This window comes from Ursus arctos, unplaced genomic scaffold, assembly GCF_023065955.2.
Source record: "Ursus arctos isolate Adak ecotype North America unplaced genomic scaffold, UrsArc2.0 scaffold_28, whole genome shotgun sequence".
Lineage (NCBI taxonomy): Eukaryota > Metazoa > Chordata > Mammalia > Carnivora > Ursidae > Ursus > Ursus arctos.
Window position 1 is genome coordinate 20617756 of NW_026622963.1, and position 27583 is coordinate 20645338.

Here is a 27583-nt window from a genome sequence, read left to right on the forward strand (position 1 = left end):
CTTGATACCTCACTTCTGTTTAGTGCTGAATACTTTTCTATTATCTGATGTACCTCAGTTTATCCACTCATCTACCCAAAGGACATACTGGTTGATTCCAAGTTTGGGAATTTATGAATGAAGCTGCTATAAACATCTGTGTGCAGGTTTTTGCGTAGACAGAAATTTTCAGTTCATTTGGGTAAATACCAAGGAATACAATTGCTAGATAGTACCGTAAAAGTACATTTAGTTTTGTAAGAAACTGCCAAACTGTCTTTAGAGGATGTGCCTTTTTGCATTCCCACCATCCGTGAACGAGAAGTCCTATTGACCCATATCCTCCCAGCAGTTAGTATTGTCAGTGTTTTGGATTTTGGCCATTTTAATAGTTGTGTAGTGATGGCTCATTTTAATTTGCTAATGTTATATGATGCTGAACATCTTTTCACATGCTTATTGGCCATCTCTATATCTTCTCTGGTGAGCTGTTACGGTCTTTTGTCCATGTTTTAAATCAGGTTGCTTATTTTCTTAATGTTGAGTAAGTTCTTTGTGTATTTTGGACAACAGTCCTTTATCAGATATGTCTTCCGCAAGCATTTTCTCCCAGTCTGTGAATTTTCTTCTCATTCTCCTGACAGTGTCTTTTGCAGAGGAGAAGATTTGATTTTAATGAAGTCTGGCTTCAATTATTTCTTTCATGGATTGTGCCTTTGGTGTTGTATCTAAAAAGTCCTCTCCACGTCCAGGGTGGTCTAGGTGTCTCCTGTTATCTCTGAGGACCTTTATAGTTTTGTGTTTTACATTTAGGTCTGTGATCCATGTTGAGTTAATTTTTGTGAAGGGTTTAAAGTCGAGGTCCAGCTTGATTTTTGTGAACATGAATGTTCTGTCGTTCTAGCAGCATTTGCTGAAGACTATCTTTGCTTCATTGTATTGCCTTTGCTCCTTTGTTGGTTTGCCTGTGCTTAGAAAATGTTTATTTGTATCACTTCTCTAGAAACCTGATACTATAGAATTTTTTAAAAAGATTTTATTTATTTATTTGAAAGAGAGAGAGCACGGGGGAGGAGCAGAGGGAGAAGCAGACTCCCCACCGAGCAGGGAGCCCAATTCGGGGCTGGATCCCAGGACTTTGAGATCATGACCTGAGCCGAAGGCAGACGCTTAACCGACTGAACCACCCAGGTGCCCTGATACTAGAGAATGTAAAGCTTTCAAGAGCTACCCCTTCCCCAAAACACTCCCTTTCCTTCCCCTTTACCCTTTTCTTAAAGAAAGCTGTAAGAACTCGAGCCTTTGTATGATGATGGTGGAGTGAGAGTCACTTCTCAGTTAACTGCAGGATTATTAAACCAGGGTATCCAAAACATGCTCTGTCCTCCGTCACCACGCAGACTCCCTCACCCCTGTGTGGTGACAGAAACACTGACTTGAATGAGTGAAACAAAGCTGTGGTACCTACCACTGGGCTCTAAAGTAGAAACTTTGAGAGGCTTGAGCGGACGGGAATCGGGCTGTGCTCTTGTTCCCCGCATCACTGGCCCTGCGGCCCTCCGCTGCTGGCCTTACCTTGTGACAGCAGCTCCACTGGGTGGCCCCAACGCAGTAGGCCTTCATCATTTAAAGCCTGCTTGAATCTTTAGGTGGTATGTGGATGTTAAGATATTACTTGTAAGTTAAAATGGTTCAAGATGTCTTTATTTAGAGTGAGATTCCACAACAAATCAGCAATCTTGACTAAAAAAACCTAGAAGGAAATGAACTTGTAGGCCATATTTGGCCCACGGATTTATTCTGGCTCATATTTCTCTCTCATTCTAAAATTTAGATTAGTTGCTAACATTTAGAAATTAGGACACCCCTATTTCTCACTTTTCTTTAAAAATCAGAAGATCTGACCCCACTGGGCCTGTATTCCTCTCTGTCTCTCCCCAGCCTGGCACACTTCCCCCATATTGCGCCCATAAGTTTGTTTTTAGTTTTATTTCTGTTTTGGTTTGTTTTTTTGGCAATCCCCTAGGCTGCGGCTTACGTCGGTTTTCCTATGGATTTTTGCTCCAGTGTGAGAGCTGTATGTGGTCACATTAACTAGCATTAGAAAAGAGCACAGTGAGGGGCTCTGTCTGCCGTGCCCAGCGGTGACCGTACCCGGGCACCTGCGGGAGACACATTTAGAGAGAGCCCTTCCTACCCTTCCCCTACAGCAGGCCCAGGGCTGTGCCTGCAATGCTGCCCACTCAGTGCTTTATCTTTGTGTGCAAGCTTATCTTCTCTTTGTGTTTGCCCTTTTAGATTTTCCCTGCCTGGTAGACTGCCTTTCATGTGACTGTTCAGTAAGTATTTGGTGCCACATTTACGTAAGACTTTGTTCATTTAAAGATAGCTGTGCACACATTCATTCTTCTTAATGCTGCCACGTTTGCTTCTTTATCCGTGGGAGCAGAAAGGCGATGCCTGGAAAGCTTAATGGACTCCCGCAAGGTCAAGCGTCATTAAAGGGCAGCGATGGGAGTTCAGATCGGTTTCTGACTGCAGATAAGGGTGTTCTCTTTCCACGGCCGCTGTTGACCATTCAAACCACCAACTGTCAGCCCTCGGACTCTTGATTTCAGCTTGATCACTTTGCTTATTGTCTTACGTACAAGTATCAAATTACTGACAACAGTTTTTGCTATCCTTTGCCAAGCTTCATTCTCAGTTCCTTTGAAATGCGTCCGACTTCTCCAAAAGGTATTTAGATTTCAGAATTTGACACTAATGGTTTGAGACACAAACATAGCTCTCATTTTTTACCACTAGAGACCCAGTGTAATTCCCATGAAAAATCTTCGTTTTTGAATGGACTCTTTAAAATACAAAGCACCTAATCCTCAAACTTAATTGGATGAAAATCGGCAAAGCCGATACAAAACGAATTAGGAGAGAGACCTAATATGGATTGTAGTGACCATATGTCCTGAGAGCCAGGGCCAGGCCAGTATATGCCGGTGATCTGGGCCTAATTATTAACAGATTTTTCTCTTTCATCTCAAAAAGGTCCTGGTCCAGACAGTAAATTCTCTGGAAACCCTACCTCTAGGTATATGAGAATGTTAATTTAAACATTTAAAACTTGTGAATAGATTATTTTGAAACTATTACCAGTTATGGTCTCTTGACATTTAGGCAACCCGTATTTTCTTTGAACCGTTTTCCAGCACAAAAGGATAAGAAAAATCCTCTGCAAAGAATCGAAACGCTGCACAGATCAGAGTTAAGAAATAGCTATCGATCTGGAGCAGTGACTGTGTGTCAGTGTGGCTGAAATACATATTTAATGATGGACCTTAATGTAAACAGTTACCGGGAAGAGCCCTGACTTAACGAGAATGTCGGCCTTCGTTGCAGAGGACGCCGAGGACATTTGCTAATGCACACTGTAGACCGTATTGGTTAGCTGAAGATCAGATGTGGGTGGTTGATGGTTATTTCCAGCTGGGCTGGAAGTTCCTGGGAATAGCGTGACCTTGGTATTCATTAGCCCCTCTCAGATTTACCATAGAATGAGTCACAGTCCTGAAGCATGTCACAGCGCAGGAGATGGCTTTGCTGGAGTCCAGGATTATGGGGGTACTTTTTAGAACAAAGATTAGGGATGTTCTGTGGACACTGGAAATTAAATGAAACAATAAGGGTACTGTATGCATCTTAAAAAGGCTTCCTGGGTGTTTTTTAGCCAAGGAACGGCCTTGTGATTATCAAATAACCCGTACGTGCACCAATTTTGTTCTTTCTTCTGCAATACTTTTTAACTTTCCATTTTATAATATTCTTTGAAAGAATGAGCCAAATTATAGATTATTGAAATACTTTAAAATAATGAAGTCCTCTTAAAATTTAAATTTGATAGTATTTGAAATATTCTTTATAACAAAAAACCCTCCTTATTTGCTACCCCATGGAATTACTAAAATGAACCATTACAAATCTCCTGTCCTTAACTATGTTTATTTAGAGCAGAATTGGAGGTTTGTTTTTATAAGATGGAACAGTTAACTGGTTGCGATGTGGTTTTCTCTTCTAATGCCCCAAATACAGTTTGACTCCGTGAAGGTAGAAGCCTGTAACATTCAACTACTGTACCTTTGACCATATCAGGGTGGGTGGGGAGAGGAGCATCAGGGCATGACTTTAGAGTTATATGTGACTGTTTTATAAAACTAGCGTGTAGGATTTTTTTTAATACAAGGTCTTAGAATTCTTCATGTTGAAGGAACCTCTTGTACTAATATAGTCATTTTATAAAGAAGAAAACTTAAAATCCAACAAATTCAGGTGACTCCTCCAAGGTCTTACAACTTATTAGTAGCATAAAGGCAGTAAATGTCTCCATATAGTCTTATTTCTTAATGTTTGATTTACATTGTTACATTCTGTACTTTCCCCCAGGGAAATAGTTGTTTTATTTCTAATACCTTTAACTTGCTAAATACTTACTTTAGTCACGCAGTTATACCTCTTAAGGGTAGGGGATTTCATTCCTGTTGAACCCTGGAAATTGCCTGGAGTCCAGAAATTAAATCTTAACCTGCGTCTTACTTGCTTAATGGGAAACATTGTAGTGGACAGAAAATTGGCCGTAATATGGAGAAAAGAGGCATGATGGATAGAAGACATAGATGTTCAGCATAATGATCCAGCTGTTTCTCATTCAAGTGCCCATGAGCAAAATGGCCCAACTTCCTCTCACCTGCAGCATACGTACCTTCTTAAACGCAACAGGCATCTTTAGAGGGAAAAAAAAAAGTAGGCAAAATCCAAATAATAGCAAGGAAACGAGGAACCAGTCAAGATAAAAACAAAGACAGTTTGAGGAGAACTTTGGAAGGGATTTGAAAAGCAAAAGCAAATGCTCACAATACTAACAAAGGCAGAAATGAGATCCCAAAGCCCTGAGATCGCCTGATGTGAACAGGTGGAAAAGGCGATTTGGGGTAAAAGTGGAGGGGGATAGATGGCGGTTGGGGAAGGTGTTGCGAGCTCTTGCCCAGGGCCTGGCCCACTGGGATGGGGGGGGGAAGTCTGATCATTGGGACCAGCACCCAGCCTTCCCTTATGGCCTTTCCCTCCCCCTCTCCCTTGCAGGATCCACAGATGATTTCTGGATCATTTGTCCCTAGCTTGGCCTTAATGTCTGTCTCATTGAAATTTTTGCTTTGAATTACACTTTATATTCCCATTCTTAATTCTGAATGTGTTTTGTAGCTCATATTCATATAAGAAAACAAGTTTCCCTGAAATCTGCATTTCCCCCTTCCTCTCCCCCCCCCCCCACATTGAGGGTAAAAAGAAAAAGTTTCCTGACCTCTCCACCAAAGCCATTTATAATAAGGCTTTGTATAGAAGTTGATGGGGATTGGTAAATGTGCTGAATGACCAGAAGGTACCACTAGAAACTGATTCGGGCAGGGTCTTAGTATCACCCTTAAGGTGCACGGCCTCCCCTGTAGACATTCTGTCTACTCACCTGTACAGTTCCTGTACACATTTGCCCTTTCAGAAAAGGAGCTATTCACTGGCATTTGTTGAGGTTTTTCTTAGGATCATAGCAGGTGTATATTCCATCCAGTGTGTCAGGTACGTGGCTTCTTTGTCTAAAATGTTTATTTTGTAATATTAGGGTGATGTAGGAGGGGAGGGCACCAGCCAGTCTGGACATAGACTTGGCCTTACTTTTAACAAAATAAGTGCCGTCCCCCAAACACTGTCATGTGCCCGTGTGCTCCCCACCCCCTCTCTAGTCTTACAAAAGATTTCTTCATTTGGGGAAAAAAAAAAAAAAAAGGATATAGCACAACATTCATTCAGACTTGTAAAGGTTAGCCAGATGTGCCTACAACTTTATTATAGTTCAAGTTCTTGGTCTGTAATGCTTCCGTAAAACGCCGTTAGTCAGTGTCAACAATTTTCTTTTCTTCGTGTTTATGCCTTCAGCAAACACACGCTGTGTTTCAGGTAAAGCTTGCCTGGACGTCAGTCATGATGGAAGTCATGACCACAGACAGCCTGTAAAAGATGTTGAGAAACGTGGTCCTGAAAATGTTTGGGGATGTGCTGTCCTGGTGAGTGCGTAGGAAGAACCAGTCATGCACGGAAGACCGTGCGCTCCACCGAGGACTCCCCTTGGAGCTCGCTGTCCACGGGTGGGGTTTTGATAGCCGAGACTAAGATGTGCAGTTATGTATTTGGTTTTCTGGGGGGTAAAGGACAAATAACAACTACATCCTTTGTCTGGAAGGATATTTATTTTTCCTCAAATATACTGCCGATTTTTACATTGAAAAATATATTCTAGCCAGAGGACCCCAGCCCTGTCCCGGTTCATTAGTTACCAATTAGTTACCAGATCTGTCCGTCCTCATCAGCTGTGCTCTTCTGCATTGAAATCAGGCAGCAGTTTCTTGATACCTGCTGTGCGTAAAGACTACTGATTATCATAAATTCACCAAATGCCTGCTGAGCGTCTCGTGTCAGGCATGAGCTAGGCTCTGCAGATAAAGGTAGTGAACGCGTGCGCACCGGTTCCCTCAGCCTGCTCCAGAGGGCTTTGTCTCCGTCTGTTCGGGCTGCTGAACAAACATACTGTCGACGGGGCGGCTGGCGCAGCACACGTGCATTCTCACAGTGCTGGGGGCTGGAAGTCCAAGGTGAAGGTGTCCGTGTGGTCAGCGGCTGGTGAGGACCCTCTGCCTGGTTTACAGAACTGCTTTCTTGCTGTGTCCTGCCATGGTGGGGAGAGAGTGCCCTGGTCCCTTCATCAAAACCCTCACTTATCTGGGCCCCATCCCACCAGGGGAGCCCCGCCCTCACAATTTCATTTAAACTCAGTCTCCTCCCAAAGGTCCCACCTCCAGACACCCTCATATTGAGAGCACCTCAGCATGTGAATTTGGGGGGCACAGACATCCAGTCCACTGTACTCTCCTTGTGGGACTTCTTGCACTGTCATTCTGGGGCTCTCTTTCTTCTCTGTCATACCCCTGGTTTCCAGGATGCTGTGTGATCATCCTTCCAGGTCTATTCCCTCATTCTAGGAGGGCACATCCTTTCATTTTTTTTTTTTTTATTAATAATGATTTTTTATTATATTATGTTAGTCACCATACAGTACATCCCCGGTTTTCGATGTAAGGCTCGATGATTCATTAGTTGTGTATAACACCCAGTGCACCATGCAATATGTGCCCTCCTTACTACCCATCACCGGTCTATCCCATTCCCCCACCCCCCTCCCCTCTGTAGCCCTCAGTTTGTTTCTCATAGTCCATAGTCTCTCATGTTTCATTCCCCCTTCTGATTACCCCCCCTTTCTTTATCCCTTTCTTCCCCTACTGATCATTCTAGTTCTTATGTTCCATAGATGAGAGAAATCATATGATAGTTGTCTTTCTCTGCTTGACTTATTTCACTAAGCATTATCTCCTCCAGTAGGAGGGCACATCCTTTCATAGCTGGGAAAGACTGAGTATGAGGTCAGACAGTCAGCTGCCTGAAAATATCTCTTCTGCCCCCCTACCTGATGGATCATTTGGTTGGGAGGAGAACTGTACGTTGGGAATAATTTTCACTCCCCCCTCTTACTTCTAGATAGCCTCTTTTTCTCGTCTTTGGAAGTTTTCAGATTGCTTCAGATTGCTTTCTTTGTGGTGTTCTGAATTTGTATTCTTTGTACCAGCAGTTGGGGTTTAATTCAGGCAACTGGTCCCTTCATTCTGAACCCATTTTCTGTATTGTTATTTGCTCCCCAGTGTGCTTTCTTGTTGTGGAATTGAGTACTTCCTCTTTTCTGGTTTTGTTGTTGTTTCTGTTTTCTGGGATTTTCTTCAGCTTTATCTTCGAACTCTGTTCTGCTTTTTTGTGTTGCTGTTTTGTGTTTATTTTCAGGAGCGTTTTCGGTTTTCTGATTTTCTTTTTGATAGTACTCGGTTTTTGTCGTATGGGTGTATTATCTTCTGTGTGATGTGTGATGCCTTATAGGTTTGTCTTTTGCTTCTCTTGCTGAGTTTTCCTTCTGTTCACTACATTGTTTCTCTTTCCAGCAAGGGTTTGTTTCTTTGTTTTGTCTCCATCTCCTGCACTGGACAGTCTTTCAGCAGCCTGATGGTCCTTAGCTGTTGATCATCATGGAGACTGAGGCATTGAAAAAGCTAACTGGAAGCTCTGTAGGCAAGATTTCTTAGACTTGTGTCTTTGCTGTAGTGACCTGTTTGGATGGTGCTTTCTGTGGGAGGACCCTGGCCTATGGCACTGGTCGGTTGATCCAGTCTCCTACATGGATGGACAGTGGGGGGTAGGTGTCCTGGGATCCAGTTGGGAAAAGGGCTGGGAGCCCTCCTCTTCAGACTTTTGTTTCCCTCCAGTTGTTGGCCTTGATCTCATCCCTACCCAGGTGTTCAGATTTCATTTCTGGAGAAATTGAACTTCAGGTTGACGTGCTTATCAGTGAACTAACCCAAGAGGGGTGAGGGGAAAGAACCTGTAGACAGTTATATTCAGGAATAACTACTGGAAATGAAATGATCATGTGAAGAAACCTCCGATATTTGCTACTTGCCCATCCTGATTTAGTTAAAACAATTGTGAAGCAGTGAATTTTGGCAATACCCTCATCATCTAAATGGCAGAATAACTTGGAGCATGTCTTTGAAGATGCTAGACATCTGCCACCACCCTCCTTCCCCCACTCCTGTGATGGGGAGAGGGGAGTGTCCCCTGGCCATGCTGGGAGGGGATGTCATGGCTCCACGTTTGTCCAGTCCCACTGCGTGCAGTACTGGGCCTCACCGCCTGCCTTTCACAGCACCTTTCCTGGGGTTCTGAAGGGCAATAGACGTCCTCTTCCTTCACTCAAGTTCATTTCCTCTGAATTTGGGGGCATCTCTTAGCCCCCGTGCCTCCTCTCCCATTGTCTTGGTCCTTGTGAGTTTATTCCTTTCTTCTTTCTTCTCTTTGAAGAAGTATATGGGAGGAGAGAATCATGTGGCTTCTACCACTACATTTTTAGCCACAGGCCTCTGATTTGTATTTTAAGAAGACCATTCTTGCTACTGTGTCGAAGGGCCCTGAGGGAAGAACAGAATTCTGCAGGGAGCCCCATAGGGAAGGCACGCTGACCAGAGCAGGGCCTGAGGCACCCTCCTCCCAGCTGGGCCAGGCCGGGCCGTGCTGGCTTTCTGCTGGGGGCGGGGCAGGAGAGAGTGCCTACTGCTTCAGGCTGTTCTGACCTAATTTTGAAAAACAACCTGTAAGGTTCAATGTGTTTACGTTCTTGGAAACGGAGAGACCTTTAAAACAAGTCGTGGTTCTTCATGCTCACTGTTAGAAATTTGGAAATTGTAAGTGGACAAAATGAAAATAATATGTAATTATAACAAATGTATATAAAATGATTATGTAGCCTTCCATCATCTCGCATGCAGCAGTTACTTTACTAGTTCCCAGTCATGGAGCCCTGGTTGGTGATGATTTCTTGGCTGTGATGGAATGGGCACTGCTGTGGTCTTTGTGTCACCCCTCAGGTGGGGTCAGGGGTCAGATGGCGTACCAGCTGTGGGATGCATGTCATGAAGGCTGACCTTGCGAAAACTGGAAGAAGGGCCTTCAGGCACCTGTTGGGGCACACAGGGGTGAGGGGAGAGGGTGGGACCGGCTGTGCTTGCTTCGTGTCCTTAGCACCTGTGGACAAATTTCATTTTTCCTGGCTTGGCAGCCTCACAGGACACTGACTTGTCCCTTTGCAGCCGCACGGTTGGCATCCGGGACGCAGTCGGGCTAGAACAGGAATGTGAACACACTGGGCAGGAAGTTCCTGAAACCTCTTTTGTTGTAACCCATATAAAAAGAAAGGCAAATGATCAGGGTCCTTGTCCAGCCCCTGCCATGGGGTGTTCATGTTAACGTAGTTTTTCTCCATGCTCACTCTGTGGCCTCGCAGCCAGGCCTTGGAGGAGCTCGGGCCTCCTTGGCTTCGTGCCTTCCCAGCTAAGCAAGCCCCAGACTGCTGCTTTGCTTCCGGCCATCCTGCAGCTACAGGAAGGGTGTGGAGAGGCGCAGGGCACCCAGCACCGTCGGCTGGGAGCAGGGACCGTGAGCAGCCCCCCGCACGTGGCTCGGGGCGCACCCTGTGTCTGCCCACTGCCTCCTGGCACGCCTCAGAGGCGGGGTGCTCTCCGAGGTTGGGTGTGCTCTGCTTCTGTTCTTTTAAACTGTGACTGCCTTTTCTAATTAATTGTAAAATTTGGAAGTGATTTCAGTGGCTAATTCTATGTTCCCGTGTCTTGTGTTGATCAAAGTTGAAATAGTGGGGGCCCTTCTGAGATGTTGTCATTCCATGCTAAGTTCTATTCTGCGAACAGACCTCGCAGGTGTCCAGGGCTGAGTTTGAGAAGGTCAGCGTTCGCCAGACTCTCAGCTCCCTGAGAATTAAGTGAGCGAGTGGATGTGGGTGGAGGCCTTGCACAGAACCCAGCCTGCATTCCTCCCTCTCTCTCTCTATCCCCTCCTCCCACCCTCTCTCTCTCCCTCTCTCACTCTCTTCTTTGGAAGGGTTTCCCTTCTTTTTACTCTTACTGGCTTTATTTAGTGGTAGCTTGTAGTATTGTACAGAAGAAAATGGGATGTAAAAATGCTAATAACTATGTTTTTCTGTTATGGCGATTGCTGTGTGTCAGGAAAGAAAAAAGTAAAAAATATGACTTTCCAAAGGTAAATAAACAGCTTGGTTCAAATACATACCACCCTATCAAGAGTTAGTATTTAGCAATAAGAACAAAACCCAGAAATGAAACAGGGCTCATTGATCACATACCAACTTCAAGTGTTATTAAGGTGTTTTTTGTAGGTTTTTATTCTTCGTTCCAAAATGTGTTATAGAAACTCACCATCTCATTGCTTGGACGTATGGGGGAGTTAAGTACATTCCCTGTCTAACTGGAGGGCATGCCGCATTTGGGCTAATGGACCTCCAGCCTTTGTCCTCCCTGCCCCCAAACCTGTATCATAGGACAGGGGTGAGTTGGTGAAATAATGAACCCCCTTGCATTGCCCGCCTCTTAGCTCAACACTCTGAGCCTGTTGTGTGCTGGTGCTGGAGACCCGGTGATGAGCAAACAGTACCCCCCCCCCCCACCTGCACAGAGGCTGTGGGAAGGCTCACTTCACACAAGGAACAAGCAGGCATTTAAAGGATTTTCAGCACGCTCACTTCCAGTGACCTTGAAGCATCTTGTTCTCACTGACAGCATGCCTCCAGATAGCCAGCCTCTTCCTCTTTCTCTTTAGCTTGCTGGAAGCGTATTAATCCTGCATCGGGTCATACTCATGGAGTTTTCCTTTTCGCTCTGTTGATGCAGTTTATTCCTAGACAGGGGTAGCTGCAGGGTCTGCTGTTCCAGAAAGGCAGCAGCTCCCGTTGGGTGCCAGTCTTCAGTGGGGGGGACCTTGGCACTTGGGTTCTTTACACGGGCTTGGTGGGGACCCAGGGTGGCCTTCTCTTGCAGGTACGCTGACTTGGTGCACTCTGATCTCAAGATTATACTTTTTCTGTATGAAAACTTTCTCATAATTCTGTTTGCTTACAGAATTATATTGGCCAACTCTGGTTATCGATGGGTCTTCTTTTTTGAAGCAGTTTATACTTATTCTTCCTCTAATCTCATTGGACTGCTGGAGATCGGGCTTTCCCCAAGTCCTCTGGTATGCTGTGGCTCATTTGCGAAGATTTCTAATATTTAGAGTTTTGTTTTCTCTGAAGACTATGCAGGTGTGTAGGGGAAGGCAAGAAGAGAGGGACAGAGTCACATGATACTAAAATAGCCATATTTTTGTGTGTGTGTTTTTTTCCTTAACAGATGCAGCAGCTTTTTTATGAGAATTACGAACAGAACAAAAAGGGGTACATCCGAGATCTCCATAACAGTAAAATCCACCGAGCCATCACCCTGCACCCCAACAAAAACCCGCCCTACCAGTACCGGCTGCACAGTTACATGCTCAGCCGCAAGATCGCCGAGCTGCGCCACCGCACCATCCAGCTGCACCGCGAGATCGTGCTCATGGGCCGGTACAGCAACACCGAGATTCACAAGGAGGACCTCCAGCTGGGGATCCCGCCTTCCTTCATGCGCTTCCAGCCCCGCCAGCGGGAGGAGATTCTGGAGTGGGAGTTTCTGACCGGGAAGTACTTGTACTCGGCCGCCGAGGGCCAGCCCCCTCGGAGAGGGATGGACTCGGCCCAGAGGGAGGCCCTGGATGACATTGTCATGCAGGTCATGGAGATGATCAACGCCAACGCCAAGACCAGAGGGCGCATCATTGACTTCAAGGAGATACAGTACGGCTACCGCCGCGTGAACCCCATGTATGGGGCCGAGTACATCCTGGACCTGCTGCTCCTGTACAGGAAGCACAAAGGCAAGAAGATGACCGTGCCCGTGCGGAGACATGCGTACCTGCAGCAGACCTTCAGCAGGATCCAGTTCGTGGAGCACGAGGGACTGGACGCCGGCGAGCTGGCCAACAGAATCAACCAGGAGTCCGGATCCCTTTCCTTCCTCTCCAAGTCCCTGAAGAAGCTCGTTCCCTTCCAGCTCCCTGGCTCCAAGAATGAGCACAAAGAACCCAAAGAGAAAAAGATAAATATATTGATTCCGTTGTCTGGGCGTTTCGACATGTTTGTGAGATTTATGGGAAACTTCGAGAAGACGTGTCTCATTCCCAATCAGAACGTCAAGCTCGTGGTTCTGCTTTTCAATTCTGACTCCAACCCCGACAAGGCTAAACAAGTTGAACTCATGAGAGATTATCGCATTAAGTACCCCAAAGCGGACATGCAGATTCTGCCCGTGTCTGGAGAGTTTTCAAGAGCTCTGGCCCTTGAAGTGGGGTCTTCCCAGTTCAATAATGAGTCTTTGCTCTTTTTCTGTGACGTTGACCTCGTGTTTACTACAGAGTTCCTTCAGCGGTGTCGAGCAAATACAGTTCTGGGCCAACAAATATATTTTCCAATCATCTTTAGCCAGTACGATCCAAAGATTGTTTATAGTGGGAAAGTTCCCAGCGATAACCATTTTGCCTTCACTCAGAAAACTGGCTTCTGGAGAAACTATGGGTTTGGCATTACTTGCATTTACAAGGGAGATCTTGTCCGAGTCGGTGGCTTTGATGTTTCCATCCAAGGCTGGGGGCTTGAGGATGTGGACCTTTTCAACAAGGTTGTCCAGGCAGGTTTGAAGACATTCAGGAGCCAAGAAGTAGGAGTGGTCCACGTCCACCATCCTGTCTTTTGTGATCCCAATCTCGATCCCAAACAGTACAAAATGTGCTTGGGGTCTAAAGCATCCACGTATGGGTCTACACAGCAGCTGGCTGAAATGTGGCTAGAAAAACACGACCCAAATTACAGTAAAAACAGCAATAATGGCTCAGTGAGGACAGCCTAACGTCCAGCTCTGCTGGAAGAGACGTTTTTAATTATCTAATTTATTTTTCAAAAAATTTTTGTATGATCAGTTTCTGAAGTCCATACGAGGATATATTTTACACGTGATTTTCTTACAAAGGACTCCTTGATGATTGAGCTTTTTGAACAAAAATGTGATCATGTTTGCCTTTGAACACATTTTCTCGCTGAACGTTGTGTAGCTGACCTGCTTAATGATGACTTGAAATGTACCTGATGAACAAAACTTTGTTGTTTGGTTTTTTTTTTTTTTTATGCATTTCCTTTTCAGACCTCCCCCCCCTTGCTGCAGTCCTCTGGCAGAAAACATGAACGTTCCTGCAAAGTATTATTGTAACGAAACACTGTAACTCTCGTAAATGTTTGTCGTAACTGTTAACATGGCACAGATTCTACCTTTTGTCTTTTTTTTTTTAAGCCATTTTGTGTTCCAGTTGTAAAATAAGGAAATGTGATAATAGCTGTACCATCACCGTCGAGAGAGCTTTCCAAGGTTGATTCTTTCCCCCAGATTTGTGCTCATCGTGGTCACGTAGTTGTGTGAAAAGCAAGGGGAGGGGGAAAGGCACGGTGAGACATGCGGCTGTTCTTGGGGTCGTTCGTGCGGCTCAACGGGCCTGGCATTCAATTCCAAGACGGATTTGGTGTTTTTTGTTTTTTGTTTTTTCCTCTTCCTGACCCTTCTCTTTAAAGGGTAAACTATTATTAATATTTAGAATGGCAAAGAAGAATTATTGTAATAAATCTAATAATGTACACAAGCTAAAACAGAAACAAAAACCCGCCCTAATGGAAGCATTGGAGGAAAACGTATTTTGGTTTTGTTCACTTCATCCCGTCTGCGTTACATTATTGGTGGAGATGGTGGTTTCATTCTTTAATTACTGTTTTGTTTTATTCTTTGTATCCGAAATACCTTTAATTTATTTAATACCCATTGTTTAGAGCTCTGCCGTTTCTCCAGTACCTGTTAGTTATTAGTATTTATGTGTATCAGGAGTGCGTTTAGTGGTCTTTCACTTGCAGTAAACTGATCTCCAAAGATTTCCTTTTGAAAACGCTTTTCCCTCCTCAATTTTTACATTCCTTCCTGTTTTACTAAATACTAAGTGTTCTTTGACAATTTTGGTGCTTGCGTGTTTTGGGGACAAAAGTGAAATGAAGTCTGTCATGACACCAGAACGTACGTTTGTTTTCAACTCACAGATCAAATGTGCCTTAATAAATTGTTTTTTTTTCATTTAGATTTCAGTCAGTAATAGACTTGCCATTTTAATACACATCGTTGGAGATCTGCTTATTTGTAAATAGTCTGTTGCTCATTTGGGAAAATAAACCAGTGAACAGTATTTTTCTATTGTACTTTTCAGGACCATTTTGTCTCATTACTCCTGTTTTAGCTAAAAAGAATTGTATTACATTTGGAGAGTAAAAAACTGAAACACTGATTTCTAAATGTTTCCAAGTTATTTGAGGGGAATATTTTGTGTAGACTGCAGTTTGGGAATGAAATGAAACTTTCAAGTGCCTTTTCTTCTGTTTCCCCCAGAATGAATTTGTCCTTTCTTCCTCCTCTTCAACTTGCTGAATCTGTGTTCCCCAGAACGAGGGTCTTCAAACCCATTCCAAGCCTCATCTGGCTTCTTGGTACACGTGCACCTTCCTGGCCCCAGAGTGGGACCGACTGGGCCTCTTAGAGCCTGCGTTTTGGCTGCGTGCATGAACATTTTCGGGGTTTTAGGATGGATCTATCTACAGGATAAATTGTGTACCGTTGCTATATAATCCAAGAGTCAAAAAAAGTAAGACCTTTGATGTCAAGGAAGCAAGCGCTGTGGAAGCCAGTCCCACTTCCAGGACAGGTATTTACCGTGTAATGACAGTTAAGACCCAGTATAATAACATTGTGCTCTCAGTACGAATTGCTGTCATTCAGCCTAATTGTCATTTACTTTGTGGGAATGTTTAGTTTTTCTTTGGAAAAAAGCACAGACATTTTTCTTCCTCAGTAAGGAAGAGCACAGTATACACCTTGATGACAAAGTAATTTAAATTCTCTAACATAATAGTGAACTGTCGGGATTTAGGACAGGGTACCTATGAGCAGTGGTCTTGTCGAGCTCGACTGTCCAGCATCGTGGTGACACTTCGTTAAAGTTCACCATTTCCTTCCCACTCCCACTCTTGCTCAAGTCTGATCCTCTTCCTGATGCCCGAGTGGATGTTTATGCAGGTGCTGCCCTCCCTCCCTCAAGATTCTGCCTTCAGAAAGGCTGCTGAGGGCGCCTGGGGGGCTCAGGCGGTGAAGCGTCCACCTTCACCTCAGGTCATGATCTCGGGGTCAAGCCCCGCATCGGGCTTCCCGTTCAGCGAGCAGTCTGCTTGTCCCTCTCCCTTGGCCCCTCACCCTTGCGTGTGCCCTCTCTCTCCCCTCTTTCAAATAAATAAAACCTTTTCAAAAAATAGGCTGCTGGACCGCTTCCTTCTGGTCCCCTCTCCTGGTCGTGCCATGCCTGGACTCTGTGCCTGCTGGCCTCCCGGTTCATGCTCCCCCTGGCCTCTCCTCGTCCAGCTGGGCCAGAGTCCCTCTTACTAACTCGCTCTTCCCCAAATCAGCCTCTCGGTTGCCTTCTGCCCAGAGAGCGGGCTCTATAGGGCCCCCCTCTGGAACCCCCCTCTAGCCACACCGGGCTCCAAGTTTGTGGGGACATCAGTGGCTTTCCTGCTCGGACCTCAGTCTGGAACTCTCTCTGGCCAACTGGACTGACCCTCCAGGAGCCAACTAAAATTCCCCCGTCTTCCACTCTGGTGTCACCCCGGACCCTTCCAGTGTAGAGGTGACAGAGCTGGACTTAATTCTGTGGTCATGTGATCATGTCTTCCTCGCTGGACTCTTCCCCGTGCTACCCGGGCATGTTGAGCCCTCTTGTCTGGAATGACCACGTGCTCCACTGTCCCCACCCTTGCCGGTAGCACATAGTTCCCCATCTTGTGTGTTCCTCGAAGCGCAATGTCCACATGGCCCACCTCCCCACTACTCCATTAGCCGTGGCCCTGTGGCCCACCCACACTCATGACCTGGAACTAATCGCCTCTGCTTTAAAACTCTGAAGGCTTTCTAGCTCTACTCTTTGTTTCATTTGTTACTTTAAACTTCCTGTGCATGACTGTATTTTAGATACAGAAGAGTGTTGAAATGGCCCGTAGGCCCACAAACCAGAGAACTATTAACAGTGCTTAAAAATGGAGACTCCTAGTGAGGTGGTTGGAAGGGGGAAGGTCACAGCGGTGCACGGAGGCGCGAAGGGGAGCCTTCCTACTTCCTCCAGCCATCCAGCCCCGGGGGCCCTCCCACGAAGAACCACCAGGTCTGTGTGGCCTGGTGGGGAAGGGGTGGTGTGAATCATAGATGAACTAGGTGGGTAGCATTTTAAACAAGTCATTTACACAAATGAGAACCACATGCTTATTTGCTTGGGTACGCAGGTCCGTGTGAGCCTCTTGCTGCAGGACGGAGGGACCTGGTGCTCTGATGACCGGGCAGACGTAGTTTTGGAGGGCGGGGGAGGGGGGGTGCTGAGTGGGCTTCCCGAGCATTGTGGGTACACATGTGAGACCCCTGCCCGAGTGGGTGTAGGAGGGCCCTGTCTCGTGGGGCAGATGTTGATTGCACCTCGCCTCTGGGAGGTGGGATCGCTTTCCCAGCACTGCTATTCGGAGCCAATGCGAGGCCACAGTATGCACGTGGACCAATAGCATTCCAGGACTTTGAGGTTTGAAGACAGGGCCATAGTCACAAAGTGCACGTCATATGGCAGTCCCACTTGGCTGCAAAGTTGGCAGCCTGGGAGCGAGGGAGGTGCATTCCCTTTCACTGGGTGCTGAGAGCAGGAGGGGCAGGTGCTGCCGGCGCACACCCACAGCTGGGGCCCTCCCCGAGTTCGGGGCACAGAAGTAGCCCCGACCCTCCGAAACAGCTTTCCCTAGTCTCCCCGAACTCCATCAGCCTAGCGGATCAAGTTCTTGGTCTCTGTGCCCCCTTCCTGGCCAGCCTTCTGAGCTATCCTGTCCACGAAGCTTTGCAAGCCTCAGCCTCGGCTCAGCGGACGGCGCTCTCTCTGCCGCTCGGACTACAGGTGCGGGGACACTGCGAACGCGCGTCTTCACTCCCAGCAGCCTAGGGACGGTTACCATTTGTCGTGTGTGATCAAGCAGAATGACAGTCCCATTTTGCCTCAATCCTGTGCCCTTGAAGGGTCACCTGGAGGAGGACAACAGAGAAGGGGAATGGTGGGTTTTCAGAGGCGTTCTGATGCTAGCTCTCTTGCCTTTGAAAAAAGGTCTGTCCTCTAGGAAGGACTTTGGGACCGCCTGCCCACGGGACTCTCAGCTGCTCAGGGACTCAGGGCCCCAGATGGCAGCCTCTCTTCTTGTGCTTTCTCGTCCTGGAGGGAGTCGAGTGCCAGCCCTCCTGCACCTGCGCCGGCGCCAGCCCCGGGGGATTAGGCTGTGTTACTGTGTATAAATTGCTGTAATCTCTGCTGCAAAGGAGCTTAGGGGCCACGGTGACTGGGGGCCAGCAGGGAGGGAATCCGCCTGCTAAAGTGGCTGCACGGGGCTGCACCTACCTCAGTGGGTCCCACGGTGCTTTCTCAAGCCCTCGAAGGACGGGCTTCTGTTCCACTTGAAGGAAAAGGCTGCGCATACCGAATGTGCTTCGTCAAACTTGTTCGTTCTAAATGCAGCGAAAGTGTAAATGTTGCAATACATGGGATCAGATTACAGCAACTCATTCTGCATGACTGCCAGTAGGAAAAAAACCCTCCTCCTGTTAGTTTCCCTACGCTTCAGGGTTCTGGGCTTTTTGCAGGCATGAAGGGGGGTGGTAGAGGAAGGGGGAGGTGGGAATATAGAAACCTCCAACCAGAAACCGGAGGGCCAACCAGATTAGGGGCTGGTATGTCATCGGGGCAGTTAAACCACTTACGTGCCTGTCGTCAGATACTTTTTCAGTGCATTCATTTGCCATTTATTATATTCCACTTAGGAGGGTTTTCCTGTCTTATTACAACAATCAAAACTAAAATTTTGTCCTTTAAAGGACAAAATTCTAGCTGCATTTTCTTTAAAAGGGTAAGAGCTGTTATGCCGGACTGATTTTGAATGAGAAAATATAACAAGAAATTGATCAAGGCATTTAGTAATGCAAATTAGGCAAGCTCTGGAATCTACTTAAACAGAGCCGAGCCATCTGTAATGAATTTTTCTCCATGCAGCAGTTCGTCGCAATTAAGCCAGCGATGCCTCTGGACTGCCACCTTTCCTTCCCTCTTGCTGGCTTGCCACGACTCAACACCCGCGTTGGGCCACAGCCTACTGCATGCCTAGCTCGGCGCGGCCTTCACGTTCCCACTGGAGAAAGGAAAACACTTGCAGCCAAATCTCAAAGTGACCTTCACATTTATTAATCCTGAATTAAGTTTGGGTCTTTCTTTAGGCAAAGGCTCACTTCCTGTTACAAAACTAAAGGGGAACTCTCAGTCCTAGGTTCCACATGCCCTCCACAGGCTAGAAATTTCCTAAAATGTACATTCAAGGAGTTGAGAAGGAAGCATTTTGCTTTTTTTTTTTAAGTCCGTCTCCCCTTGTGAATAACAATGTCATTAATCACAATATGAAAATATGCAGACCGGGAAGTTGAGTCAAGAAGGAAAGACCTTCTCCTCCACCCTGTTCCCACTGTGGGACATTCCTCTGGGGCTTATTTAGAGTTCAGTGCAATGTAGCAAGTTGCTCCCTGCTTCTCCAGCGCACACTTAAAACCCCTCTTTCAGTCCTTTGAAATCATCATTAATGGCTGCCTTCTCTGGTAGAGTTGAGAACTTTCCCAGCGTCGACCACCTCCAGTGCCCCATGCTCTAGCCCGAATAACACTGCAGTGAGCGTTGCTCGCGCACAGCCCGGTTTGTACTTGGACCATCCGATTCCCAGAAGCGGGCCGTCTACCTCCAGGGCTGAGGGACTCTGTGTCGGCTACTTTTGACTTAACACAGAGCCATTTGGTATTTGACGTGGTCAACGTGGACATTTTGTACCTACTAGCACTTCCAATAAAACCTTTCAAAAATAAACTTGAACGCAGTGAAATGACCTTCCAGAAATACTATGGGACTATTACACACGGAATCTTGGTTACACCAGCCCATGAGAACGGCAGCTCCACAAACCCAACTCTGTGACTACACCACTGAGTCACTATGAAGTGAGAGAAAAGTCAGACAGATTTATGGATGAGTCAGGCAGCGAGGAGAGGCAAGTTCCAGGCACAAGGCCTGTTTGGGAACAAGGTACATTTCTCCACTCCGGGCTGCAGGCATTCGTCCCAGGAGAGGAAGGGGCAGGGGCCAGGAATGGGCGTGGCCGGCTTGAGATAAGAGCGGCTCTTTCAGACTTCACAAGGCCGGGAGGGGGGGTGTGGACGTGACCAGAGACACCGGGCATCCGTCTGTGCAGCCGGAAGGGAGTCTGCATTTTGGGGATGGGCAACGCGTGCACATCTGAACACCGATGGGAATCCATTTCAATGTTGGAAGATGAAACTACCGAGCCCTCTCTGATGGTCTCAGCAGGTTTGGAGGGTTCCTTATGTCTTATGTCCTAATTATAATTTATTGTCGCTTGGCATCTGCGCTGCTTGGAAGCCAAAGTGCATGGCTAGATTGGAAGGTGGTATTGGCTGTGGCTGATGTAGGGCCTGGGGCTTGGAGAGCAGGCAAAGAAGGGGATGTGCAGCGTCTCCTGGTTAGCAAGGACAGCGGGAGACCCCTGGAGGGCCCCAGCGAGCCAGAGATCTCTGAGAGCCGGTCTTGGGCTCAGGGAAGGCCAGGGCTAAGGCTATGTACCTTCACGACCTTTCCTCGGGCCGGAGCAGGCAGAGGGCTGAGGTGGCTCGCCATAAAGTCATTAGTAATGAGCGGTTTAGGTTATGATTCATGGGCCTTCTTCAAAATTAGATTTGGGGATGGGCCTTGCCCTTCTCCCAAAAGGATGTGCCTTCCAGCAAAAACTCGCCAGGCCCAGTTTCTCGGAGGCGGGTTGTTAGGGCAGTCCCTGGCTGGGCCACATGGGATGTGACATTTATGTCCCGCCTGCCTGGCGGGATGGGAAAGCCCTGTCCAGCCCCAGATGGTATCCCGCGGGCCTGTGGGGAGTCTTGGCCGCTGTGCCTGCCCGGGAGCTGGGTCTTGGCTGCCAGGTCTTCCCTGAGCTAGGCAGATGCTTGCCTTCCATTACCCACCCCACTGGGGACCTCGAGTTAGCTCCTGCCCTGCAGGGCCATGCCACCCCCCTCACCTCCTGACGCTGCGCTTCCCCCCGAGTCATGGCTGCAGCAAACAGCTGCCCCCGTGTTGCTTTGGGAAGTGAGTGTATCATAGAATCACTCTGTTTTGCCCCAAAGCCTGTCCCCCCATCACCCCCTCACGGTCGGGGTGAGGGTGGGGGGTTCCCCTTGCCCTGTCTGGTTCCATGTGTTTGTCTTTTTCTGCCTCCACACAGTCCCAAATGAGGAGGAAGATGTCCACGAGCTGCAAGACTGGGAGAACAGGAGCCACGCATGGACTTCGTAGGCTTGGCGGTCCGATGCCGCAGACTGTCTTGAATTGTCCGAGAGGATGCAGGGTTGCCAACTGTGAAGACAGACGCTGTGCAAACCGAACGCACGTGTGGACTGGGACAGCAGCCACACAGCTCCCACTCGGGGCGAGTTCTGAGTGGCCAGCAGCTCTCCGTCCTGCAAATGTAGGGGTGCCGCCCAGAGGGGCTCCTCGGGCACCACGGAAACCAGATTCGAGGGGTGCCCTGCAGGACATCCTGGGCCCTCTCAGCACAATGTCTCTCTGCGGGAGCTAGATTCGCGGCTGGAATACGGCTCCAGAAGAATTCACGAACCTGGGCCTGCTGAACTAACCGGGCCTGGGGGTGGGGACAGATGGAGGGGCAGTGATTCCACCATGCTGTTCCTTAAACACAGCTGGTGCTTCACTCTGGTTATACAAACCCAGGGGAGTTTGGGATGAAGGGCAGGGCACAGAAATACAAAGGATTGGGTTCATTGTGAGGTGTTTGGTTTGGCACTGGGGGGAGAGAAGCAGCCCCAGAATCAGGCGGACCTGGGTTTGGGTCCATGGGGGACTGGAGTGGGCGGCTCTCCCCAGCCCCACATTCGGTGACCTCACGGCGGTCAGGTAGCCTGCAATCAGCTGAGGTGGGAGTGTTCATACCCCTGGAGCTGGTGAATCTTCAAGTCAGGGCTGCTTCTCTTTCCTTGTCTGTTTGGAGTTGGCCTTCCCAGCACAGCAACTGGTTTGCACTGGTTGGGATCAGGCCCACGGACGATGGGCCAGGCCCTGAGCGAGTCCGCCAGCCACTGCGTAACCTCGGGCAGGGTCCTGGTGCCAGAGCTTGGCTTCCTGCTCTAAAATGGGCAGTTATGATGACCCGGTGAGACCGATGAGAGAACTCACAGGACCTGGTTCAGCGCCTGTCACTGTTTCAGTTAACGTGTCACCCGCACACCGTGTCCCCACCTAAAAATTGCAGTTGCTCCAAACTCTTTCCAGACCCGTATCCTGTGACTCATCAAATCCCACAATCCCTCCTGGATACAAAGTCACCAGAGTGGCCCCTCCTTCCACCCCATCGTCTCCCCACAAAACGGCCTGGATCGGGCAGGGCCTGCCCATTTCCTGCTCCTCTGGTCCAGCTGCTCCTCGGCCATCCGACTCTTCTTAAAAAGGACAAACCTGATCTGCCCCCTTCTGCTTAGACTCGACCCCCATTCCCGTCCAGACATCAAGGCCTGACTGCCCCGCGGCAGCTCTGCTTGGCCCGCCTCTCCTCTATCTTTCCAGCTGCATCGGAGCTTGGCAACCTCTGCCCCCATCACCACGCCTCCCTACCCAAGAGGAGACGGGAAATCTCTCTTAAAACTGCGAGCTCTGGCCCAGATGGCATTCTGTGCTTGGAAGGCCTGCCTGGTCTCTCCTGGGCAAACGTGTGGATTCTTGGCCCCCTCGCTCAACCCTGTCTGAGCACCTTAGGTGGACATTACTCACCTCTGTAGGCCCTGGCTCCTTGCTGGGGGCTTCTGGTCTCCATCTGCCGGTTGTCTGGCTCCCACACCAGACGGGCCCAGACCGAGGCTCGCTCACCTTTGTGACTCACCCAGGGCCTGGCCGGTCATGCTGTGTAGCCCGCGTCAGTTTCCCTTGACTTCTATTCTAGGCTCTTGGCTGGCTTATTTGCCAAGGGGAATTAACAACCAAGATGAAATATTTCTATACAGACAGCCTGGGACATTCAGTTTTTAGGTGAAAACAATCAAACAGCTTTCAGTAAGAGCTGTAAGAACGGGAACCTTACTTCAGAGACATGGAATGCTTTCCCTCCTGAATCATGAAACTAACATTTATGGAACCGTAACTAAGTGCCAGGCACTTTATATGTTACTGCATTTACTGTTCCCTCAATCCCTATGAGATCAGCATTCTGACCTCAGTTTATAGGGGAGGAATGGAAGCTCAGAGAGCTTAGGTGACATGCCCAAGGTCACAGAGCTAATAAATGGCAGATCCAAAATTCACACCAGATGAGCCTTTCTTCAAAAGCCACGTCTCAAGGGGTAGGGAGGGGGGTTGGGGAAGGCAGTGTATCTACTTGTCAGGGAATTTACGGTCCTCAGTTTAGAGCACTCACAGGGTACCCGGATGTGGGAACCCATGGAACAAGGGTGTTTTCAGAACCATAGGAAAGGGCACGATGCATGAATACTTTATCTTTTACTTTGTCTCTACCTTTTTAGGTGCTGATTTTTTTTAAGATTCCCTAAACATACAATTCAATATAGATACAGTAAAAACTTTTTTTTTTTTTCAAAATAGTATGCAGTTAAAGTTCCAGTCATGGTGGAGTACCTTGTATCAGACTCACTCTTCCATTGATAGTGATGATAAATTACGGACAAAGTAGCAAACACGCACACACACACACACACACACACGCACGCACGCACACACACACAAATATTTAAAGATTTGAAGGCACTAGAGAGTGACAAAATCAGGCAGATACCAGAGGAGACTTGACCATTGAACAACGGGAACACATATTGTTATAATTACACATGTTATTTATCCTGCTCTATCCTGGAGGGCACCCTCCTGGCCACTCAGCACGGGGAGAGAGGGATGCAGAAAGTTCCACTGTTACTGGCCTGCGGTGTCAGAGGATGGAGTTTAGAGTTGACAGAGCAGCTGGCAGTGGAAGAAGGAAATCCCAGGAAGCAGGGAGATGTGGAGGAGGGAAGCCCCAAATCTGCATATCGACTGTTCCCAGAGTCAGTTGCTCCTGATCTGTGCTTGCAATGGGGCGACTACAAGGAACACAGTGTAAAGCGATAGCTGTCGGGCAGGAAAAGCTAATTGAAGATTTCAGCTGCTTCCCATTGCGGTGGAGTCAGAGTTTGGAGTTAGAACCCCACTTAGTTGGAGGAGCTTCACAAACCTGGGGATTTCCACTGAAACCCCAAAGGGGCTATGTATCTGGAGCAAAGACTATGTCTCAGATTTATCCTAAGACCAGTGGCAAAATCAAAACAGACTTCTTCCAGTAAGTGTGAAAAACAAGCCTCCACAAAATCGAGATGATCAGCCAGGAATTTAATAGTCAGGTATTTACAAAAATCAACACTCTTCAGAGGAACATAACAGAATCCAGAGTTTCTACAACCTTATTTATGAGGTCTAGAAATTCCTTTTCTTAGTGCCTTGGGCTGAGTTTTAGACATGGCTCCCCATTCCCATTCTGGAACCCCTTTGCACCACGCCCTGGTAAGTTCTAATACTTAACTGTGGGCTGCTTCTTCTTCTTTTTTTTTTTTTTAAGATTTTATTCATTTATTTGACAGAGATAGAGACAGCCAGCGAGAGAGGGAACACAAGCAGGGGGAGTGGGAGAGGAAGCAGGCTCCCAGTGGAGGAGCCTGATGTGGGGCTCGATCCCAGAACGCCGGGACCATGCCCTGAGCCGAAGGCAAACGCCTAACAACTGAGCCACCCAGGCGCCCCTTAACTGTGGGTTTCTTGTCAAGATTTGCTGGTTGTCTGGCTGTCACACCAGACTGGTAACTTTTGATTAGTAGACATGTGAAAAAACAGAGAAATGTGACCTATGGTCACGAGAAAATTCAGGCCATAGAAACAGACCTGAGATGAGCCAGGTATTACTATTATCAGATAAATCTTTAACACAGCAAGCATAAAATATTCAAGGAGTGACTATGTAGGGAATCTTAATGGAGAAATAGAAAATAGAAAAAAGAATTTCGTGGGTATTCTGAAAAATATCTGAATGAAGGAATGAAGAATTCACTGGATAGACTTAAAAGCATATTGAAAATTACAAAAAGTTTTGGTTTTCTTTTAAGATTAAAGAAATTAGCAAACCACTGCAAAACTGATCAAGAAAACAAGAGAACAAAACACAATTTACCAATATCAGAAATGAAACAGAGGATATCACTACAGATCCTACAGCTATTAAAAGAGTAATAAGAGAATATTACCTTTATGCTAATAAATCCAAAAACAAAGATGAAATGGACACATTTAAAAACACAACTTGACCAAAATTGATGTGAGATGAATAGCCTTTCATACAATAAGAAATTTAATTTGTAATTAAAAACCTGGCCAGAGGAAAAACTCTAGGCCAGATGGCTTCACTGGTGAATTATATCAATATTTTACAAAAAGATGATAACCAACCTCACAGAAATTGTTAAGAGGTAGAAGAGGGAACACATCTCAATTTCTTTCTTTCTTTCTTTTTTAAGATTTTATTTATTTGTCAGAGAGAGAGAGAGAGATTGAGCACAAGCAGGGGGAGCAGCAGCAGAGGGAGAAGCAGGCTCTGCACTGAGCAAGGAGCCCGATGTGGGACTCAATCCCAGGACCCTGGGATCATGACCTGAGCCAAAAGCAGATGCTTCACTGACTGAGCCACCCAGGCATCCCACACATCCCAATTTCATTTCTAAGTTCAGTGTAACCCCAATACTGAAACCTGACAAAGATACTGGAGGCTTTGTAGAGTGGAGTGTCTGCTGAGGTGTCCTGGCCACTGCACTCTGGCTGTGGGCCCCACTATCACGTCCTCCACTGTGAGGCCTCTCTTCATGGGACACCCTTGCTCAGTTCCGATTGTGCCACTTGCCACATTCAGGAAATATTTGTTACCTGCTAGGCCTCTTCTTCTCCTCCTTCCCCTTCCCCTCCTCCTCCTCCTTCTTCTTCTCCTCCTCCTTCTCTTCTTCTTCTTCCTCTTCCTCTTCTCCTTCTTCTTCTCCTTCTCCCTTTCTCCTCCTTCTCCTTCTCCTTCTCCTTCTTCTTCTTCTTCTTCTTCTTCTTCTTCTTCTTCTTCTTCATCCTCTTCAAAGATTTATTTATTTGAGAGAGAGAGTGCAGGGGCTGGGCAGAGGGAGAGGGAGAAAGTCTCAAGCAGACTTCGCACTCAGTGCAGAGCCCCACATGGGGCTCAATCTCACAACCTCCAGATCATGACCTGAGCCGAAATCAAGAGTTGGACCATGCTCAACCAACTGTGCCACCCAGGCGCCCCCGAGCCTCTCCTGCTTCACTGTTCCGGCACTGCCAGGCACGAGGATAAATCTGGGGTCTTGCTAATATCCCCAGTCCTTCTCAGGATGGGGTCATCAGTTCCCTCTGCTCTTAGATTCCCAAGAAACTAAGGGCTCAGGAGAGATGGCCCAGAGACGGAAAGCCTACCCCAAGCCCTGCTCTGCCCCTTGCTTCTCCTCCTCCTCAACTACGGGATCTTTATATCATCTCATGGGCGTGAGATACTAGCTCTGATTTATCTGCATCCTTTCGAAAATCAAAAGTCAAGAACCTTAGTGATTTATCATCTATGTTCTGCTATTACAACCATCCCTTGAGGAAATGGATGTCTCATAGGCCTGCTGTTTGAGGGAACAATGTGGGTAACAGGAAATAGTGATATGTAGGAAACACTCATCTTTGGAACATGATTCTGCCATACGTTTCTGTAATAGGGACTGTTTAAGTAAAGCCTGGGCAGGCAGAGAGATAGATCGATGGGATAGATGAGAGAGCTCAAAAGCAGGTCTGCGCACACGGAAACATGAAATGTTACAGGGTGACCTGTGGATCTGTGGGAGAGGACTGGCTTCTCGACAAATGGTGCTGGGACAGTTGAGTAGAATGAGACCCCAACCTTAGGCCATAGGCAGAATGGATTAAAAACCTGAATGGGAAAAGTAAGACCATAAAACTTTTAGAAAGTACCATGGGAGAATATCTTCTTGATCTTGGGGTTTGGAAGTGTCTTAAACAAGATCCCAAAAATGTACTAACCATAAAGGCAAAGATTAATAAATTCATTCATATCAAAAGGCATCATAAAAGGAAAAAAGATAAGCCATAGACCAGGAGAAGATATTTGCAACACATATAAATGACAAAACACTTACATTTGGAATACATAAAGCACTCCTGTAAGCCAATAAGAGAAAGACAGACAACCCATAGCAAATGGGCAAAAGATCTCAACAAGAATTTCACAATGAAGGGAATTCAAAGGGCCAGTAAGCATAAGAAGATACTCAATATTGTTAGTAATCAGGAGCATGCAAACTAAAACCACATGCGGTCCTCTCACGCACCATAAGAGGAGTAAAACATTTTCAAGTCCAGTGAGTGATCCCTAGCGTTGCTGAACACAGAGAAGACTGAGGACTCATCCACCGTGACGGGAATATATATTGGGATAGACACATTGGAAACAAGTTTGGCATTATCCCGTCAAGTCGATGACACACATATTGTCTTAGGAGCAATTCTCCTCGTAGCTGCGTACCCAGCAGAAATGCACGTGCGCACTAGGATTCACATACAAGAATGTTCCTGATAGCATTTGTTGCTCGGGTTAGCTAAATATCGGAAATAACTGAAAGGTTTCCAAACAATACAGGTGGATAAAGAGAGTAAGTATATATTGGCA

General features: G+C 47.1%; 1 protein-coding gene across 1 annotated transcript in view; it reads left to right on the forward strand.

Annotated features, from left to right (window-relative positions):
* Positions 1 to 14931, forward strand: part of CHSY1 (chondroitin sulfate synthase 1) — a 70537-nt gene extending 55606 nt beyond the window's left edge. Inside the window, exon 3 of the mRNA XM_026510341.4 lies at positions 11874 to 14931. Within this exon, the coding sequence (XP_026366126.1) occupies positions 11874 to 13463 (1590 nt within the window). The 3' untranslated portion in view covers positions 13464 to 14931. The remainder of the gene's footprint in view (positions 1 to 11873) is intronic.
* The last annotated feature ends 12652 nt before the right edge of the window (positions 14932 to 27583 follow it).